General features: G+C 57.2%; 1 protein-coding gene across 7 annotated transcripts in view; it reads left to right on the top strand.

The window, feature by feature from the left end:
- GRB10 (growth factor receptor bound protein 10) overlaps positions 1–19,341 on the top strand; it is a 112,026-nt gene that overhangs the window by 79,170 nt on the left and 13,515 nt on the right. For all 7 annotated transcript variants that reach the window (XM_074358594.1, XM_074358593.1, XM_074358588.1 and 4 more), the window contains 6 exons: positions 4,767–4,923; positions 8,910–9,025; positions 9,953–10,021; positions 11,588–11,725; positions 12,774–12,884; positions 14,317–14,415. In XM_074358594.1, coding sequence (XP_074214695.1) covers positions 4,767–4,923; positions 8,910–9,025; positions 9,953–10,021; positions 11,588–11,725; positions 12,774–12,884; positions 14,317–14,415 — 690 coding nt within the window. The remainder of the gene's footprint in view (positions 1–4,766; positions 4,924–8,909; positions 9,026–9,952; positions 10,022–11,587; positions 11,726–12,773; positions 12,885–14,316; positions 14,416–19,341) is intronic.

Below are 19,341 nucleotides of genomic sequence, written 5' to 3'. Positions count from 1 at the left end.
CACAAAGCTGACAAGGCTTTATCCTGAAGACTTTGGAACCTACACAAAACCAGACAGAAGAGGGTGCTGAACCCCGTGTGCCTCCCCGCGCCCCACCACCATGTCACACCCCCGTCAGTTCCCCCTGTGTGTTGTTTTGACCCAAATCCCAGCCGTCAGATAATTCATCTGTAAATAGTTCAGTATGTTTCTGTAAACGATTGTGATTGTTTTTTTTACACCAGGCCTGCTAATATGATTACATCTAATTCCTTCATAGCGTTAAAAAAAATCAACTAGGAATTGCGGTTTACACAGCAAGTTTGCAAGCCTCTGGCGGTGAGTTCCCTTGAGAGACACGGCTGCCCCAGGAAGGGGGCTTGGCTCCTGGAGTTCGCTCCCTACGAAGGCTGTGATCGCGCTGGAAAGACCCGGCCCCCGTGTTTACGCTGCAGGGGGACCTGCCACCAAAAGCTGCCGCCTGCCCCCAGCAGATCTGGAGGTGGACCCGAGTTACCAGGCCTCTGAGAGATTATCTGGTCAACCCTGCTGTGGGCAGAGGGCGCCCCACAGCCCCCGCCCCTCCCAGGGTGGACAGACGGGGCGTCACGGGGCGTCTTCCTGGTCTCACGGACCATCCCTGCCTCTCACTGTGGCCGTCAGCATCTTTAAATACAAAGCAAACTCTTCTAATTCCAGGATTTTCAACAACTGGACCGGAAACAGTGTAAAGCCTGGGGTGGAGCGCTGTGCCCGCACGCCCTCTTTCTGGTTGATGCGGTGTTGGCGTGGGGGGCGTCTCGGCCCTGGAGCTCACGGGGAAGGTCATCTTTTAGGTGTGAAGTTTCCCCCCCAGGAGGAGGAGACAAGCCAGTCTGTGTGGAATGACCCCTTACTGAGCATGCACTCTGTGACGGGCACTTCCGTGCGTTTCTCTGGGTCCCCCTCGCCGTCAGCCTGTGTGATAGTCCCTCTGTTTTGGGATTAACGATGTCAGTGGCGAACGGGAGATTGAATCCTGGACCGGTAGGCTCTGCGGTCCGTTCTCTGACTCTTGATCCAGAAATTCTCTCCATAATTGATGCCTTTAGGCAGTTTAGGGGTGGGGAGTGCGCAGTGGGGGACACGGGGACACCCAGGGAGAGGGGGCTGCTCAGAGCGCTGCTTGCTAAGTGGGGAGCTGCTGTTTGGGGGTGCTCATTGGCCTGGCTCACCCGTCCACTGTCTCAACAAATGCCCTTTTAAGGAATAGTATGTTTTCTGCCAAACACCCGGTCGTGAACACATGGACGTTCTTGGAAACGTTCGCCTTATTAGAGACGTACTTGAAGAAAGCTTGACATCAAGCAGTTTGTCCCAAGGATGTAATTAGACCCACACACTGAGACTCAGGCATAGAGGTGGGACTGATAAGCATGGACGCCTAGAAGCCGTTGACTGGACAGCATCGGACAATGTCACATTCAAGGCAGCCGTGCGAAGGCACATTTCACAGGCCCTAAAGCATCAAATGTCACGACCCACTAAACGTCTACGGTGTAACGTGAAGCATCGCAGCCCGACTGCAGAACTGTGTCTGCACTCTGACCCTGGTCACGTCAGTGTGTCTATTTATGAAGACGTGTGTGGAGAACCCTGGAAGGGCATGCTCTGGACTTGTGACAGTGAAGCTGGGAACTGTCTGTGGTTGTCACGTTTCTTCCTTTGTCCCTTATGTATTGTCCAGATACGTTACACCGAAAACCGATAATAAAAATCCACTATATCTGTGTCCAGTTGGCAGGGTTGACCTGCACTGCTTACAGGAGCATCAGGAGGGAGTTCCTGAAAAGCGCCGCCTCCATCCTCACTTTGAGAAACACAGTGAAACACGACCGAGAGAGCTCGGGACCTAAGATGTAGATCGGACAGCAATGAAGACCTAAGTCAGAGCAGACCCCCACTCGGATCCCCCAGGCCCTCTTGGTTCTGCATCCCGCCCTCGCTAGACGGCCCAGACCTGATGCACTGAAGATACAAACCCTGTACCTGCTTCCAGGGTGGACCCCAGCACCGCCCAGGTGCTGACTGAAGGGGCAGGGGGCACAGTGCAAAATGCTCCTTGCAGAACTGCTGGCATTCTAGAAGATTCTAGATGGAGATCTGCAGATACTAACCACTATATATAAAACAGATAAACCACGAGATCCTTCTGTACAGCACAGGGAACTATGTTCAATTTCTTGCAGTCACCTATAATGGAAAAAGAATGTGAAAAGGAATCTATGTATGTGTGTGTATGATGGAGACCTGATGCTGTGCACCAGACATTGACACATTGTAACTGACACATTGTAACTGACTATATGTACGTCAATTGAAAAAAAAAATTGGAGAGCTGCTGGGTTTAACGGTGCTGGCTATTCCAGCATCGTCCTTTGTGCATAAGTGTTCACCATGGATGCACTCATCTGGAGTTCCCAGCTGCCGGCTGCAGGAATCTGAACGCCACAGACGTGGCCTTAGGACAAAGCACAGCGTAGATTTTAATGCTCCGACTATCATAGCCCTTTGAGGGGCCCAGCCTGGGAGCCTCAGGCACGCGAGGAGAGTGTTTAAAGAATCAGGTGCTGAAAAGGATTTAAAAACTGGTGCCACAGCTGCCTGGGGGCAGGAAAAGACGGGGTGGGGGAGGGAAATGCATTTCACCATCGTTTAAATTTTCCGGAGACCAGATCATTCATTGTCATCCCATGTCAGCTCACCGGGAAACTTGGGGAAAGAGGCCCGTTAGGAATACACTGGTCTGCGTGGCTGCATCTGACATGGGTGCAGAAGACGGGGTGGGAAATGCGAAAATGCAACTAGCAATTGTATGAACTCATTCGTAATTTCTAAATTCGTTTTTCTTTTACGTTCATGCGTTTGCCTTGAAAAAGTTTTTAACCTGTAGACCAGAGACATAGTTTCGCTGTTGAAATTAAACGTTATTTTCGTAGACCCAAACACATCAGCTGTGTTTGAATATTTGACTTGTTTGGAAGTAGGGTGACTTTGAGTGAGTGAGATGTAAGTTCTGGAAAAGACAGGAGTGGATTTCTTTAAAAATGAATGTGAGTTGTAAGCGGGTCCCTCAGTCCTGATCCAGCCGCCCGGGTATCCCTCTGGGGTTGCGGGCTGGCTGAGAGGTGGCAGGTGGGGACGGTGGCCCTGCCCAGCCGTACGGCGCTGTCCCCCAGGCTGGTCCTGCCTCCCCTCCAGCCGAGTGAGCTCGAACTCCTCAGGGCCAGGAGCTGGGGGACGGTGGAGACGGCCCTTGTGGGAAGATGCCTTTCCCAGAGGACTTCACTCCCGGACTCCTTGCGGTGGAAATAAACACTCAGAGTCTGTCCTGGAGATAAACATTCAGAGAAAAGGGACAGAGAGCGAGGGAGCTGGAGCCAGTGCTTCAGGACCAGCTGACACCCGGGCCACGGACAGCCCCAGCTCCACGCTTGCCCCTGACTTGCAGGGAGAAAGATTTTGGAGCGGTTTGGCAGACAGCCCTGGATTCAGAGAGCACACGTGCTCAGGCCCTGAGCCTCCTGCCTGGCAGTTGGCTGCCATGGGGGGAACGGGCAGGGGTTTTGCTGGAGGGTGTCGGTCTGAGCGCTGTGCTGTCGGGCAGGGGGCACCGGCGTCAGGGAGCAGTTGCATCCTGGGGAGGGACCTAATTGATCCGCCCGGCATGGCTTGATTTACTACCTAGGGGACCGAACCCAGGACAGACTGGCAGCCGCTTCCCTGCTGCCGGGAGACGGCCTGTCCCCGGGCTCGGTCCCCACAGCCAGCCCCCGGTGGGTCAGCGCCCGGAGCGGGGCCTGCCTGCCAGGGACGGTGGGAAAGGCTGGGGACAAACTCCCTTCCCAGAGGCCATCTCGACTTAAAACGCCGTCTTGTTCCTCTGACTGCTTTTTCCATGCCGTGGAGGTAAGATTTTTTTTTTTTAAGCATCTCGTTTTCCCTTAAAGGTCACACCCCTGTCGCTTCAGTAGCTGGGCAGTTTCTTTCTGACCCTCTGGGTCTCTGCCTGGCTTGCCTGGGAGCCGCTCACATGCAATGGCTTTGCACAGCCCTGGGAAGCGAAGCTTGCGCATGATTTTGCAGGGAGAAGGGCCCAAAAATGTTGGGACTGTTTTTACGACGCCCATCTTTTTAGTATTTTGTATTTCCACGTATTCAAGTTAATTTCCCTCATCTTATTCCTAAGCCTCAGTGAGGAAGACACAGGTGGCGGGGGGCAGGAGGAGGCAGTGGGTGCTGACCGCTGCACCCCAGACCCGGGGAAGGGAGGCCAGGCGCAGTCAGTGACAGTTATGTCCCTGCAGTGTCCCCGCCAGGGTAGCCACAGTCTCTGTGTTGTCCTCCACACTTCTGCCTTCTCCCTTTGTTCTAAAATCCCACCTTCCTCTGTGGCTTTGTTTTTACCATCGGTTCAGCTGGTTCCCAAGGCCACCAGCATCACTTGAATTCTGCTGCCTCCTCAGACATTCCGTGGGGAAGCGGCTCGCAAGCTCAACTCGGGCCACGAGGTCCCCGGGGTGTCCCGGGTGTGTTAAGAACATCGAGCTGTCACCGTCCGTGCTCTGCACCATCCGAGGGGACCGGGGCCGGGGGCAGAGTGGACACGGGCTGGCCCTGCAGCCCTGACGCCGGCGGGCATCACCTGCCTGGAGGGACAGCCGTCCGTGGGTTGGAGCGCCGCCGTCCCTGAGTGTCCTGTCCGACTTGGCTTCCGTTCACGTGCAGGCGCCCTCCTTGTGTTGCAGGATGTCAGAGTCTTCAGCGAGGACGGCACGAGCAGGGTGGTGGAGATTCTCGCGGACACGACGGCCCGGGACCTGTGCCAGTGGCTGGTGTACCGAAGCCACTGCGTGGACGACAACAGCTGGGCTCTGGTGGAGTGCCACCCGCACCTGGGGTTAGGTAGGGAGCCGCCCGGGGTGCCAGCCCGTGTGGCAGCGGTCCCTGTGTCGTCCTCCACGCCTCTGCCTGTTCTCTCTCTCCTAAAATCCCGCCTGCCCTCTCCTGCGTGCTCCCCTCTGCTGCTTCCAGAATCTTCTGTTGGATGGCTGGAGCGGTAATTCCCAAAGGTCAGACGCAGGAGGAAGGGTCCCTCTGATTTAGCAGAAGCCGGCTTGCTGCACCTCTCTGGTCTGGGGAGGGCAACCTGGAGGGGCCCCGGGGCCCCACTGTGGCATCAATGCTGGGGGGTCGCAGTGACAGTCTGCAGGAGGGCACAGGGAGAGCCCCGGGAATCCACGCTTGCCGTGGAAGCAAGCTCACGGACCCTTGAGTTTTACTCGGTGTCTCTGAGTGGTTCCTAATGTTTTCACAGAGAGGGAGAAAGAGATACAGTGTGTCTGTGTGTGTGTGGTGAGAAAGCGAGATGATATTTTGTATTAATACGTACTATTTGCAGAACTCAGGTTTTTTTGTTTCTTCATTTTGCTCGCATGGTCTGCTTCAGGTAGAGAAGCTTTTCAGACTCTCGTTTAAATTCCTCTTGGAGGAAGTGCAGGTGCTCAGAAAAATCACAGGCACACATTTAAAACCAGAACTTCCTCCAATCGATGGCTGTTTTCTTCCATGTCCCCAAGCACAGAGGAGCGAGGCGGCAAACTTGTTCCCATAGTTTACAGTTTCCCTCATCATCTTTTTAGAAAAATTACTACGTTCAGAGGGAGCCTCTGGGTCTGGAAAAGTCATTGCACTCGGTAGCACTCTTGCTGTCCAGTCACAGAGCGGCTGGTAGCATCGCTGTTCTGTGGACACCGGCGGGCAGGCTCCAGCTGGGGACGTGCATGAAGGTATGGACCCCAGTGGTCCGGCAGAGCCACCAAAAGCGTCTGCTGACACACGAGTCATTTGGAAATTAAACAGTAGTTGGAACCCTGCCGTTTGCACATGCACACACGTGCACACCCATGCACACACACATAGATACAGACGTAATCCTAAGAGCATAATTGCATAGTGGGACCCAAATATAATGAATCTTGTTGGAATCCCATTCAGACACCTGACAGCCCTTTTAGGCTGAGAGGGACCATGAAAGAAACGTGTGCGGAGATTTTAACGCGTGAAGTTACTCTTACAACCTTAGCGTTGGAAACGGGTGCGAATGCACAGGAAATTTTCACATGCACACCTCTTGAGAAGTTTTGGTTTGCGTATTTCTCGTGGCAGACCTTTGATTCCTGGTAGAGAAAGAGATTTTATGTTCGTTAAAACTTGGGAAATGACCCACCACGGGAAGAACAAATTATTCCGAGGGAGTAGGAAAAAAAAATGGTTGGGCACACGCGGTGCCCCTAGCGATATGACATTCCTGTGTTTGATTTTTTATTCTTTCTCTTATTCACAGATGGGTTAATGTATTCCCCTCTAATACATTTTCTTTTTATAAAACCAAGTGGAAAAGGGAGAAGTCAAATGATGAAAAAAATAAAAAAGAACTTTTGGATCAAAGTTTGGCAAAAAGCTGAACCACAGGCGTGAGATCCCCTTCGGAGATCCTTGCTCACTTTCCACCGCCAGCTCCTTTCTCGTGAGCTGATGGGGGGCACGTTTCCCTGGTGCTTGGCTTCTCAAAGCTTCCCCCCCCCCCCCCGACGCTGCAGGGTTTGGACCCACCGAGTCACGCCCTCCTGCGGGGTCCACGCCCATGGAGACCTCCCTTCGTGCCCAGAGCGCTCGCTGCATCCATCCCTGGACCTTCCCTGCCTGTTTGGTTTTTTTGGTTTGTTTGGGATCCAGACGCATCATTTAGGGTTTTTTAAAAATCAGTTAAGCTGTCACTCAGGGGAAAACCCTATTCCTCAGTTATCACCCAGCATCCGGCGGTCAGACGCCCAGTCCTGGGGGAAGCAGGACCCAGGACCCTGTCACTGACTCTCCCCATGGAAAGCCGCTTTCAAGTTGTAGGTTGCATGTCGCGGATGCTGCTGGACACCTGCACCTTCCCCAGGCCGGTGGCTCCGGCCAGAGGGGGGTCCACGCTCACGTAGCTGTAAGGCAGGCGGTTCCCTTAGGCCCCCGCCAGCGGGAGGATGAGTGGGCCCCATCTGACCGCGTCATAGTCCGTGTTTAGCCTCAGAAATTGAGCATTTCCTTGCAGCTCAGATACAACGTCCTTAACAGTATCAAACCTGGTCACACGCGGAGATGAGCAATGATTTCCAAGATGCAGGCCACCCCCCCGCCTTTTATTTTTCCTCATTTTACCTGCAAAAAAAATGTTCATTCTCGAAGCTGAACATCAGCAGGTTACCAGGTTGCATTTGGTTTCTTCCCTGTAAGTACAGAGATACTTTCTCTGATTGAAAGTCCGGGGAGAAGCCAGGGTTTGGTTTGCAGTGAGTGGCGTTGGGCCGGCCCCAGTGCTGGAAGCCGGTGCAGCCATCGGACCTGCCGCAGGTTCTTCTCTGCAGCCGGGGACCAGTGGGCCTGGGCTGGGTTCACTGGGGCTGCCAAGTCTGGCCCTCCCTCGGGTGCGTGCGTTTGCCGCCCATCACGGGAAATCCTTGGCAAATCCGGGCTTTAAATACATCTGCACCGAGGAACCATCCTTGGTGCATCAAAACCTAGGCTGGGTGTGCTCTGTGCACGGCCGTGGCCCGAGTCACACCAGCGCCCCGGTGGCGGGGACCTTTGTGGACCCGGATTCTCCCGCGTCCTGAGATGGCTTTGACTTGGAAACTGTCGCTCCACGCTTCGTCCCTCCTTGGAGGGGAGACTTTCTAGGGATCCAGCGCCGCCGGCTGCGCGCAGGGGTCGGGGGCTGCGCGCAGGGAGGCGGGGCTGCGCACAGTGGGGCGGGGGCTGCGCGCAGGGGGGCGGGGGCTGAGCTCAGGGAGGCGGGGCTGCGCGCAGGGGTCGGGGGCTGCGCGCAGGGAGGCGGGGCTGCGCGCAGGAGGGCGGGGGCTGCGCTCAGGGGGTCGGGGACTGAGCGCAGGGGGGCGGGGCTACGCACAGGGAGGCGGGGGCTGAGCTCAGGGAGGCGGGGGCTGCGCTCAGGGGGGCGGGGGCTGCGAAGGGCCGACGGGGCCCTGGTGGGCCCCTTCCGTAGCATCTCCTCCCCTATCCTTGGGTGTCAGCTCGCACGTGGAGACTGCCATGGGTTTGCTGCTGTGGTTCACCCCGCTGTGTGACCAGCCTGGTTCCCCGTGGCCCCGGGACAGCAGCTTTGAGGAGACACGGTGGCGGCGGGGGGCGGGGGGGGGTGTCACACCATCAAAGCAGAGCAGAGCCGAGTCCAGGACCTCGTGCTCCACGTGGAACCAGGCTGTTCAGAATGTGCGGGAAATGCCTCCCCGGGGTGATGCACAGAAGCCTGTGCGTGCGTGTGCGTGCGTGTGAGCACGTTTGCACGAGTGCAATCCAGTGTGTGTTTCCTTCCCAACAACACAACCGGGCTGTGAGGACAGCCCTGGGGTGCATCCGGCTTCCAGACGGATGTGTGCCGTTGTCGCCCGGCCGCCTCCCCTGTTCTGCTCCCCGACGCCCTTTCAGGCAACCGACTTTCGTGGAAAAGCCCTTCCCCACCTGCCTGGACACCCTCTTTGCTCAGAGCCCTCCCACCGTTCTTTATTTTTGGGTGTTTTCCCAAATTTTACCGTCTGTCTTCTTTCCAAGAGCTGAAAGTCCTTCATTTAAAGGCAGAATCACTCAGTCTTGATGCTTCGTTGCTGCCAAACTGAGACATAATGTAAAATTAAGGGCTGACCTGAATTCCTCCTCCAAGACCCCTGATGCCTTTGGTAACGCGTTAAAGAGAGATTTCAGTTCACCTGAGCTGTTGACCCCACCCTCCCTTGCGATGTTTAAAGAACAGAAAGTCACCCAGGTTTGCAACTGGCTGTGAAGATGTCCTGAGGGCTCTCTCACCACGTGGCACTTTTCCTCCGCAGAGCGGTGCTTGGAAGACCATGAGCTGGTGGCGCAGGTGGAGGGCACCATGGCAAGCGAAAGTAAATTTTTATTCCGGAAGAATTACGCAAAATACGAGTTCTTCAAGAACCCCACGGTGAGTCTTGCGGCTTGGGGTGTGGGGTTTGGAACCTGAGTTCCATCGTAGCCGATGACACGACGAATGACTCGGGGGTGGCGGGTGGCGTTTGAGAACCTGAGCTGCTTTTTAACTTGCTTGAAACTCCGTCTCTGAAACTTAGTTCAGCGTGTTTGCACCGGCGGAGAATAACCATCAGCCACGGTGGGACGAGGGGTTGGTCTCCAAACGGAGAGACAGGAGAAGGGCGGGCTTTTTCAGTTATACTGGAAGGTCTTTGTTAGATTGAAGCCACTTGGTCAGATACTCGGCCAAATAAAAAGTCGCTCTTCTCTGCAAATAGCAAATACTGTTTTGGGGTGATCTGCGGAGGAGTAAGTCGGGAAATGAACACGAGGCGTGTTGAGCTGGTCTCTCTGGTTCTTCTATGTTTCCAAGGGCGGGATGCCTGCATTGTGGGATAGCAGGGCGGGGACCCTCGTGGGTACCTGCACGCACCCCATCCTCATCCTGAGACCCAGCGGTGGCAACTGGGAAGCAAGACCTGCTGCTTTTATTGAAAGGAAGAAATTTGATGACTCCTTTTGGGCAGCGCACCAGAAAAGGCCTCTTTCTGTCTGTTGGGTCATCTCCTATTTCTGAGAGGCCCTCCTCCCGTGCCGTGCGCCTGTGTCTCTGAGTCCGGGCGCGCGGCAGCCCTCTGCGCTGGCGCGCCCTGTGGGAGTCAGTGCACATAATAGACACTCCAGGCTTGATCCCGCCTTTAAGGACAGATGCATCCTTCCGCCTCTGCGTCGAGGCTCACTGATTTGTTTCCGCTTCTGTTTCCCGTGTGTGACAAAGCCATAAAACAGACCGTCATCTTAAACACAAACTGCTCATCATGATGTTCTTAATCCCGGCATTGAAACTGACCTGGAACCTGTTTGTTTTTCCACGTCCCAGAATTTCTTCCCAGAGCAGATGGTGACCTGGTGCCAGCAGTCAAACGGCAGTCAGAGCCAGCTCCTGCAGGTACGGGGGGCTTCTGCACTGCAGCTCCCTCGAGCAGTGCTCGGTGGCCTTGTCAAACCTGGGAGCAACCGCGTTCTTCGTCACCTGTGAGCCTGGGCTCCCAGGGGGTTTAGAGTAACCAGATGCAAACGTTTACCCGGGAAAGCCCTGTGTAGCTGGGCGCCTTCAAAGCGAAACAAGAATTTATAGACGAGATAAACTGACTTAGAGGCAGTAGGGCTGGGCGCTCCCGGGAGAAGCTCCCGGCTCCTGTGTTCCCTGCGAGGCCCCCAGCTCCCCTCCCTCCTCCAAGCACACATCCCTGGAAATCCCTATGAAAGTACTTGGTCCACTTTATAGTTGAAAAAAAAAAATGATTGGGTGGCCGTAAAATCCTTTTGAAAGTAATTTATTGTGCTTTAAAGATAAGGACCCCTGTCTGAATGGTCTCCTGGCGTTCTAAGGTCTGTTCCAAGAAAACCCGGCCCTTCCCCTCCCGCCCCCGCCAGCGGACGGGCCAGCAGGTGCGTCCCCGCACTTGCAGCCTCTCCCAGGGAAGTCGGGGGCATTGCCCTGCACCCCTAGAAACGTGTCTCCGAACAGAGCACGTGAGACAGTGAACAGTTCACTAAGGCGACCAGCAGGCTCCACATGGCACCAGACATAGCAGACCACTGACATTTATTTTGTTCCTACGGAATCCTGCTCCGAGCCCTCCCGTCTCTGGTTCGGGGCTCAGTGACTTGTTTCTGCTGCTGGGAGCTGACTGCGCTGCCCAGGGGAAGCCCTCCCACCCGAGCGTTTATCTGCTCTGCGTGAAAGTTGTGGATATTCCGTGATCACGGGACGGGGCGGTGGTCCTCCGTGGTTTACTGGCCTGATTTGAGATGATGCGGTGCTTGGTGGGCGAGCCCGGCGGTCTGTTGAGGCCCCAGAAGTGCTGGCGCGGCTGCATCAGGACCGGTCCAGCAGGCCCATCCCCACCGCAGGAGGAGCTGGGTCCCTCTGAGTCAATGGAGGGGACCCACCAAGGTCACCCGTGGCCCCCCGGCTCCCAGACCTGGCCGCCCGACCTCTCCTGCCCGGAGAAGGAGGTGCTGCCTGTGGAAAGAGTTAGCTGGGATGGGGGGCGTTCCCAGAGGGGTCTCGTGCAGACAGACACGGTCACACAGCTTCCGCTGGCGGGGACATGGCGACAGTGACGGGGCCCAGGGGCCTCTCCTAGCCCTCTGTCTGCCCCAGCTCTGGTGGTCAGACTTCATATTTCACGGAAACCCAAAATAAACAGCAGGATCCTTAACACGTACCGTCTCATTCGGGAAGTTAGGACGCTGTGGTTCTCGTCAGTGTCAGGTCCGCTTGCTTGAGGGTGTTTAAACCCTAATTACGTTCTAGGCGACGCCAGTTTTGATGGGATTTTTAAGACTTCTGAAGGGAAAGCGGTCCTTTGAAAACACTCAGTTTGACCCAAAATAGGAAGATCTTAGTCATTGGTCGGATATTTCAGTGTGAGTCACGCCAGGAACGTATCTATGTTAGTCCTCTGCCGTCGGCGCCATCTGACCCGTAACGTTTGCCCTTCGGCAGACTTTTCTGAACGCCAGCAGCTGCCCTGAAATCCAGGGGTTTTTGCACGTGAGGGAGCTGGGGCGCAGGTCCTGGAAGAAGCTGTACGTTTGTTTGCGGAGGTCCGGCCTCTACCATTCCACGAAGGGAGCGTCGAAGGTGAGCCCTAATTAGAGCGGGGAGTCTGGGAGGCCGGGAGGCGTCAGGGGAGGCGTGGGCTCCGCTCCGGATGCATCTGGGGCTCCTCCAGGCTCACGGCTTGGTGACGATGGTGTGACAGCTCAGAGTGGCTGGTCTGCCTCTCTACGGGGAAAACCGGGTGATGACATGGCCCTGGGAATCCCCAGGCTGCGTCATCCCACTGTCACCATGATGCTGGCCCGCCCGGGCCCCTCGGGGGGCTGGGGAGCAGAGCCTCCCGGCTGCCAGAGTCCCTTGGAAGGTGCGGACTTCATATCCATCCTTTGGAAGCTGGCATCCTCACTGGCCCAAAGGACATGGAATAGATCACTGCCACCCTCATGGCGATCTGACGCATGGGACCGTAGACGCTTTGCAGAAAAAAACTGCGGTTTTGCATGTATCCCCGGTGGGGAGAGGAGGGGAGGGATGGAAGACAGCTGCAAGCCTCTGAAGAGAGTTGGGGCGTTGCAGGCTTGCCTTGCCGGGGTCTCCTTTGGGGTCTTGGCCCCTCTGACCTGCTCCTCCCTGTCACGTCCGAGTTCGCTGAAGTCACCCAGCGCGTCCCTCTGCTGGTGGGGTCTTCACCTGCGCAGGGAGGAACGGCAACCTCCTGATGGCCGAGCTCTGATGATTACCAGAGGCTTCATCCTCCACAGGGCTGAACCCAGGGGTGGGCTGGGGGGTCGGGGAGGAGGGCACGCGGCGAGCTTTGATGGGACAGTTGGATTCAGAGCGCACCGCATCGCAGCACCGTGTGGCTCCCGCATTCGAGCGTGTGCCCTGGGACCTGGGCTTCCACGCCTTCTCCTGGTTTTCCCTTTGAATGTCAGGCCCCTGGAGCTTGGATGGGGCAGCCTTCTGTCTGCAAACTGGGGGGGGGGGGGGGGGAGCTGGGAGGATGTGGTTTTAATGTCGCACTTGCCCCCCACGGTGGTTCTGAGCGGCGGATGGACCTCAGAGGGGAGGCGGCGGCCCGTGGCTGCGCTGAGCCGTCCCCCCGTGTCAACCTGACCCCCTCCCGCAGGAGCCCCGGCACCTGCAGCTGCTGGCCGACCTGGAGGACAGTGGCATGTTCTCCCTGACTGCCGGCCGGAAGCAGTACGGCGCCCCGACGGACTTCGGCTTCTGCATAAAGGTACGCTGCCCGCTGCCCGCTGCCCTTTCAGAGAGCGTCCTCGAGCATCTGCACGCCCCAGGCACTGGGCTCGAACCAGTGACCTCCAGCTCTTGCTGGATTTATCCATTCCTGTGAAAATGTTTCTCGTGTGCATATGATGTGTTGGTCCTGGGGTGGCTCAGAAGCTCATAAGCAGAGGATGTGACGGGGGGCCCAGTGGCTCGGAGACCCCCAGCCTGCCACCTGGTGGCCCCCAGGGAGCTGAGTGGGCTGACGCCTTCGGTGTGGGCTTCCAGTCACGGGCATAGTGGGATCGGTGACCAGAGCGCCAGCTCACTCAGACGTGTACATACAACACGTGTGCATGCATGCACGTGTGTGTGTGCACGCAAGTAGACTATGTGCATGCCCGTGCACACATACACACCCGCCTCTGTGGGCAGGGACCCCTCTTCTTCCGGGCGAGGCCGTGGTCAGGCTGGTCATCGCGTTGGCAGGTCTGTACCCGATGCCTGCTGCACACGGGACGCTCTGCTAGGACTCTGACGTCCATCCTCTTGAGTCTTCCCAGGAGCTCCAGGGTGGGAACTGACCCAGCCCTGTGGCCCATGTCTGACCCAGCCCCCTACCCGGGCGAACTTCCGTGCCAGCGCTCGACCCCGTCCTGAGGAGGAGACGGGGCACAGGGAGCCCGTTCTGTGCTAAATGCCTGCCATCTGCTTCTTTGGGTGCAAGGAGTAGGAGTCAGACCCACTAATGGCCCGCAGTGCGCTGGGCGCCGGTGGGAAGCAGCCTCGGCGGGGGCCGAGCCGGAAGCTGGGGGCTCTCCCCTCCAACCGGCCCCTGCACTGCAGTCCTGGCTTCCCCGGGTCACCCCACGCAGGGGCTGTCACTCCGCCCCCTCGGGGTCCCCCCCACCCAGATTCCGAGGTGGGGAGCTGGGCCAGTGTCCCCCCCAGCGCTGCCCCTCGGGTCTGGGTCCGGGGGCTCCCGTGGTGTCAGTCCCTTCCAGAGGGTCCATCCTTGGGGCCCCTCAAGCTCCCCTGAGCCCCCTGGGGCTTCTCCCCTCACCTGCTAACCCCACATGGCCCTCCCTGCAGCTGCCTCCTCCGTCTTCCCGGGAGGGAAGCTGTGGAGCTGGGTCCTTCTGGAACCCAGGAGCCGGGAGCAGGCCCCCTCCCCACATTTAGGGTCCCCCTTGTCCGCGTGACACCCGCCACCTCCTCAGGATGGCTTGCTTCCCTGTTTGTCCCCCTGGAGATCCACTGTCAGGGGGACGGCGGGGCGGTGAGCGGCGCTCGATGCCATGCGCGCACCTGCCCTGTTCCCGGGACCCCCCGCTGGTCGTGCGCCAGGGGCGGGGTGGGGTCGGGGCTCAGCCCGGCCTTGACCCTAGGGGTGCTCTGCGCCCCTGTGTCACGTTCACTGGGTCTTGCTCTATTTCCTTCAGCCGAACAAAGTCAGGAGCGAGGCCAAGGAGCTGCGGTTGCTCTGCGCCGAGGACGAGCAGGGCAGGACGTGCTGGATGACGGCGTTCAGGCTCCTCAAGGTACGCGCGTGCCCCGCGGCCACGTGCATCAGCCCGCGTCTCCCCGGGAAGGTGCCCATCTCCTGGCGTGCGGTCACCGTGCTCTGGTCACCCAGGGTCCCCCACACTTTGTCCAGTATCTCAGAGGCTTCTCACAGAGGTGTAACATCCAGGGGGTGGGAGCCATCTCCCCACCTCGGCCCTGCTGGCGTCGGGGGCCGGGCGGCGGGTTGTCCTGCGTGGTGTAGGACACTTGCCAGCTCCCTGGCTCTCCCACGAGACGCCCATAGCACCCCCCACCAAAAGCACCTCTGGACATCACCAGGTGTCCCCAGGCGCAAGTCTCCTGACAGTAAGTTCTAGAAGGGACACCGTACAGTGTGACGGCAACGCCAGGGCAGTTTCGTACGCTCTTTATCAGACGCTCAGTGTGCAGCAGTGGGGGCACCTCACTTTGAGGTCCCACGAGATGTCCCTTGGCACGCAGACACCCCGCGTGTCCGGAACCTCTTAGGGCCCCGACGTCCACAAAATTTAAGTATCATTCTTGTAAGAGAAGAAGGAATGTAAAGGATGCTCCTTTACAAGCTGGTTTCAGCCCAAGTGACCTTCAGCCGGAGACGCGTCCTGTGAGTCACCGGGGAGGCGTTCGGGGGCGTCCTCTGCCGCTGGGCGGGGAGTCAGCTTTCCCCTGGGTTCTCTCGTGGGGGAACCTCCAGGAGACATTATTAACAAAAAGCAGTGTGCAGAAAGTGGATGCGTTCACTCCGTTTATTGTGGGGGGCGAGGAGAGGTGGAAATGCCTGTTTGATTCGCTGGCATGCGTGTAAACACGAGACTTCAGGGGAAGATAAGGGCTACCCTGGGGTGTAGACGGGGCAGCGGGGGAGGGGAACCTGTAAGGTTTTATATGTTTGTGTGATTTTTTTTTTTTTCGTTTGCAAATATATAATCTGTCTTGGAAAAAGCCAGCAGGGAAGCTGTGCTTGAGGAGGGCGGGGGTCTCCCTGGGTGTGGTCGTCACGTAACTGGGCACAGGTGGGAGCGGCCGAGCTCCTAGCGGTGATGAGGACGGGCTTCGTCATCGGTGCCAGCAGCACGTGTCCCGTAAAACGCTAGTGCGACATCGTGGGTGTTTCAGAGCGTGGACCGTGGCCCAGGAATCACGTCCCACTCATCGGCTCCTCACGCAGCCCTGTGATGCACACGGGTGACCACCATTGCAGTGCCGATGACAGACCTGAAGCCCGTCGCCACGGCCTCCACTTTGCCAAATGCCACTCCTGCAGGGGGAGGGGCCTGGCCCTGTGTCACCCACCATGTGGCCGCCGCAGGACCTGGAGCCCGTCTCACCGGACGCAGCAGTAGGGTTACGCCTCCCCATCCCGGCTGGTGACACCCTGGGGCCTCCCGCCCCTGCCGAGCAGCCAGCAGCAGCATCCTGGCGTGAGCGCTCCTCCCAGACGTGCGAGTGTCCTCCGTGCCGGCGCCGGCTCGAACTGCCTTGTTCCGAGGGGAAAGCATGATTCGAAGACCGGGTTCCATGCGATGCACCCGCCCGTTGCCTTGGGAACAAGGTGTATTTTGTTCCAGGGATTGACAGACACCCTTTGAAGGAACCCTAAACCGCCTCCTGGGCAGAGAGACAGGGCGGTAGTCGGACCACAGGCTGCGAGGACCTGACCAGGAGGGCGTCCCGCCGCCCACCTCCCCGTGCTCGCCCTGGGCCTGCTCCTGGGTCCGGGCACCACCCAGCCCGGCTGCCCCCCGGATCCTCAGGGCTGGGGTGGCCTGGTGCTCAGAGCTCAGTGGATGCTCAGAGAATTTGAACTGAACGGAAGTGGGGACCAGGCCAGACTCCCATCTCTGGCTTTGACCTTTCCTTTTTGGAAACTGCCTCTCGCCTTGCCTGCCGACGTCCCGGGAGTCAGCCCACGACGGTGCCCCTGCCAGGGCTGGCACAGTCGGCCGGTGAGGGTCCGGGCTAGGATTCTGCGCCATCTCACGGGTCCAGGTCTTGGGCCTCCGAGGGGGTCTGGCCGGCACAGACCTGGGCACCGCTGTGTCGCATCCTTTTGTGGTTGAAGGGAAGATCCTGCCCACAGTACGTGACGAGAGGTCGCTCCCAGCTGTGACTCTCCGACACCCTGGTCCCCATAAGTGGGTCAGATGTGCCGTGTCCGCACGTGGAGGACCCACGCTGGATTCTTAGTTTCATAACCGACGTCAGCCTGGGGACCCCGGGCCCCTGAGGCTCTGCCTTCGCACTGTCCCCAGCTCCGTCCAGGAATGAGGTCTGCGTGACGGTTAATATCGCTGTAGCCATTTGGATCGTGTTAAAATCCCAGGGCTTTTTTGAGAGGAAAGGCTTGCTTTGAATTAACCTGGTGCCTTCCTGTGCCTTGAAGCACCGACACAAGTATAGTTTCTTTAAAAAAAAAAAAAAAAAAAGAAATTATAACCTAAGCCTGCAGAGGAGAAAAGTGCTCAACTTACAGGCACTCTTAGGGCATCAAGCTGCAGATATGACCCGGCTTTATTCCGCCACCTCCCTATCGTATTGTTGCGTAAATAAATTCATAGATATTTGGAGGCTGCGCAAGGAGTATGAACACTTTGTTAGTGACCTGCCATCTTCTGGAAGGTTCTTAAATGGCCGTGGAAACTCTTCCCCGAGAGAAGGCTCTTGCCCCGTCAACACCGGGCCCTGTGATGAGCAGCTGCTTTGGTTTCGAGCGACCTGACGCTGGAAAGGTGGCCTGATGAATGTGCAGGAGGGCAGCCGGGGACACGTGGGCGCCTCCTCCCACCCCCGGCACAGGCGCTCGGAGTCTGGAAGGACGCGCCTGGACCGCGGACGGCTCCCAGCGCCCTGGGGTGGGGTGCAGAGCCGTCTGGGAGGGCTGAGAGGTTGTGCAGAACCGAGGCAACGTGCTGGTGAGGCTCGCTGCGTGCTGGCCAAGCGCACGGCCGCGCTGTGTCACCCTGTGGGATCCTCCCGGGAGCCTGGAGCAGGGCCGGGCACCCCCACCCCCCCCGCCAGTGCAGGTGGGGAGAGAGTCGCAGGAGATGGGGCAGCCGGGACTCCGTGCCCCGCGGGTGGCACCCCATGGGACCCCCAGGTAGGATGTGGGCGCAGGCTCGGGCGTGTCCAGCCGTCCCATCCGGTGATGCCACCTGCCTGCTCGCTCACGCCCAACTTCACGGCCTCTCTGGACCCCACCATCCAGGCACATGGTCCCCCAAAGCCGGTCCTCTCAGTGGTGACAGTTCGAGGAGACACATTCTCTCGTCAGTCCGTGGCGGAACAGAACAGACAAGGACGTTGCAGCAAACTTCCCATGAAGCCAGCTGTGCTCGTGGCAAAAGCTTTATTCTTCCGCCTGAGATTTGTCCTTTTCAATTAATCTTGAAATCACCTTAATTTTATAAAATAGTCTCGATCCAGTGGTAGATCAGTGGTTAGTTTTTGGTTTGTGGCTCTGTGTGTGTTCTCTTATTTGGCAAATTAGTTGCCAAGCCTTAAGACAGTCACAGATTTTGTTCCCCCCAAGTTTTCTTTGTTTTGTTTTGTTTTGCATTTATCATACTTTTTTTAAACATTTTTTATTGAGTTATAGTCATTTTACAGTGTTGTGCCCCCAAGTGTGATTTCTCTGTGAAATCTAACAGAATGGAAGTCCCTGATACAGACCTTCCTTCTCCCCCTCCCTCTTCCCTACAAGATGATCCGTCTCGTCTAGTGGTTCCCAGTTTTATTTTTATGTAGCAGAACCCTTTTCCCCACTCAGGCAACTTCTGAAATAGATTAAAAGATTGAATGAATTACACGGCACATCAGATCCCTTGTAAGTGGCAGGGAATCCCGGTCTCAGCGTCTGTGACAGCAAAGACTGACTGGGACCTGGCAGGTGCAGCCCTGTCTTGAATGATGCCAGGGAGGCAAGGCAGGGCCGGAGGGTCTCCCGTCCGCAGTAAATGGCACGCACCCTTTGACACAGTCGTTGGTCCAGCCTGCTCCTCTGGTCCCACCCAACCCCAGGAGCCCAGGAGGAGCAAACCCGCTGCTCCATGGTAAAGCACGGCCAGAAACTCCTGGCGGACGGGCCAGCCGCTAGCACACGGGTGCTGTTTCAGTCCGCCGTTTGCGGGTTCTCAGAAGCGCATCGCCACTCAGAAGCGGCTTGGGGACCCAGCCCTGCCCCATCCCTTCCTGCACCGCCTGTGTGTGCGCAGAGCCCCAGCCACACCGTCTGAACGGCAGGAACAGACGCCTTTCTTCTCTGCACCGACAGATGGAAACCAGGGGGGTCAAACTGCATCAAAAGTAAATTTTTCTAGTGGGAACAGTGAAGGCACACTGTGCCTGTGCCCAGCTACCTACCGTTGCATTTTAAATCAAGATGAAATGGACAGTCTTTGCAAAAACAGAAAAACCTTATCGTTGACTGAGAAACCCAGAAGGAGAAATTGAAGGATTTATAAAAAAAAAATTAATTTCTCGAAGTTTTCAGGAATATGCAAGCTCTGTGCTGTGTGAACTGTCACAGAACCTGGAGTGACAGTGACCGAATGCTGAGGTCTGGGTCACCCGCTCGCCTCTGGGGCTGAGCTGTCCATCAGGAACGTGGTCGGACATGACCTCTTAAGTGGGGACTCACCCCTCGCCACACAGTTCCCTCTCCGCTAGTACCCGTGTGACACCGCCACGTCTCTGAGTGCTGACTGCAACACTGTCACTCCCTCGGGGTACAGAGCACACTTTACATTCATTTTGTGTCCGTGGAGCTGAACCCAAGAACAGGAAGCATTTTTGGACCATGACTCCCAGCCTTTGTGCACTCTCAGCAAAGAACTAAACTTAGGTTCCCTCTCACGTAAGCAGATAAAGATTAAATGTTGAATTAAATTCCAAGACAGCACTGTGCTGTGCACCAGAAATGAATG

This window comes from Camelus bactrianus, chromosome 36, assembly GCF_048773025.1.
Source record: "Camelus bactrianus isolate YW-2024 breed Bactrian camel chromosome 36, ASM4877302v1, whole genome shotgun sequence".
Lineage (NCBI taxonomy): Eukaryota > Metazoa > Chordata > Mammalia > Artiodactyla > Camelidae > Camelus > Camelus bactrianus.
The sequence above is the reverse complement of the archived record's forward strand: the minus strand, read 5'-3'. Positions and strand labels throughout refer to the sequence as shown.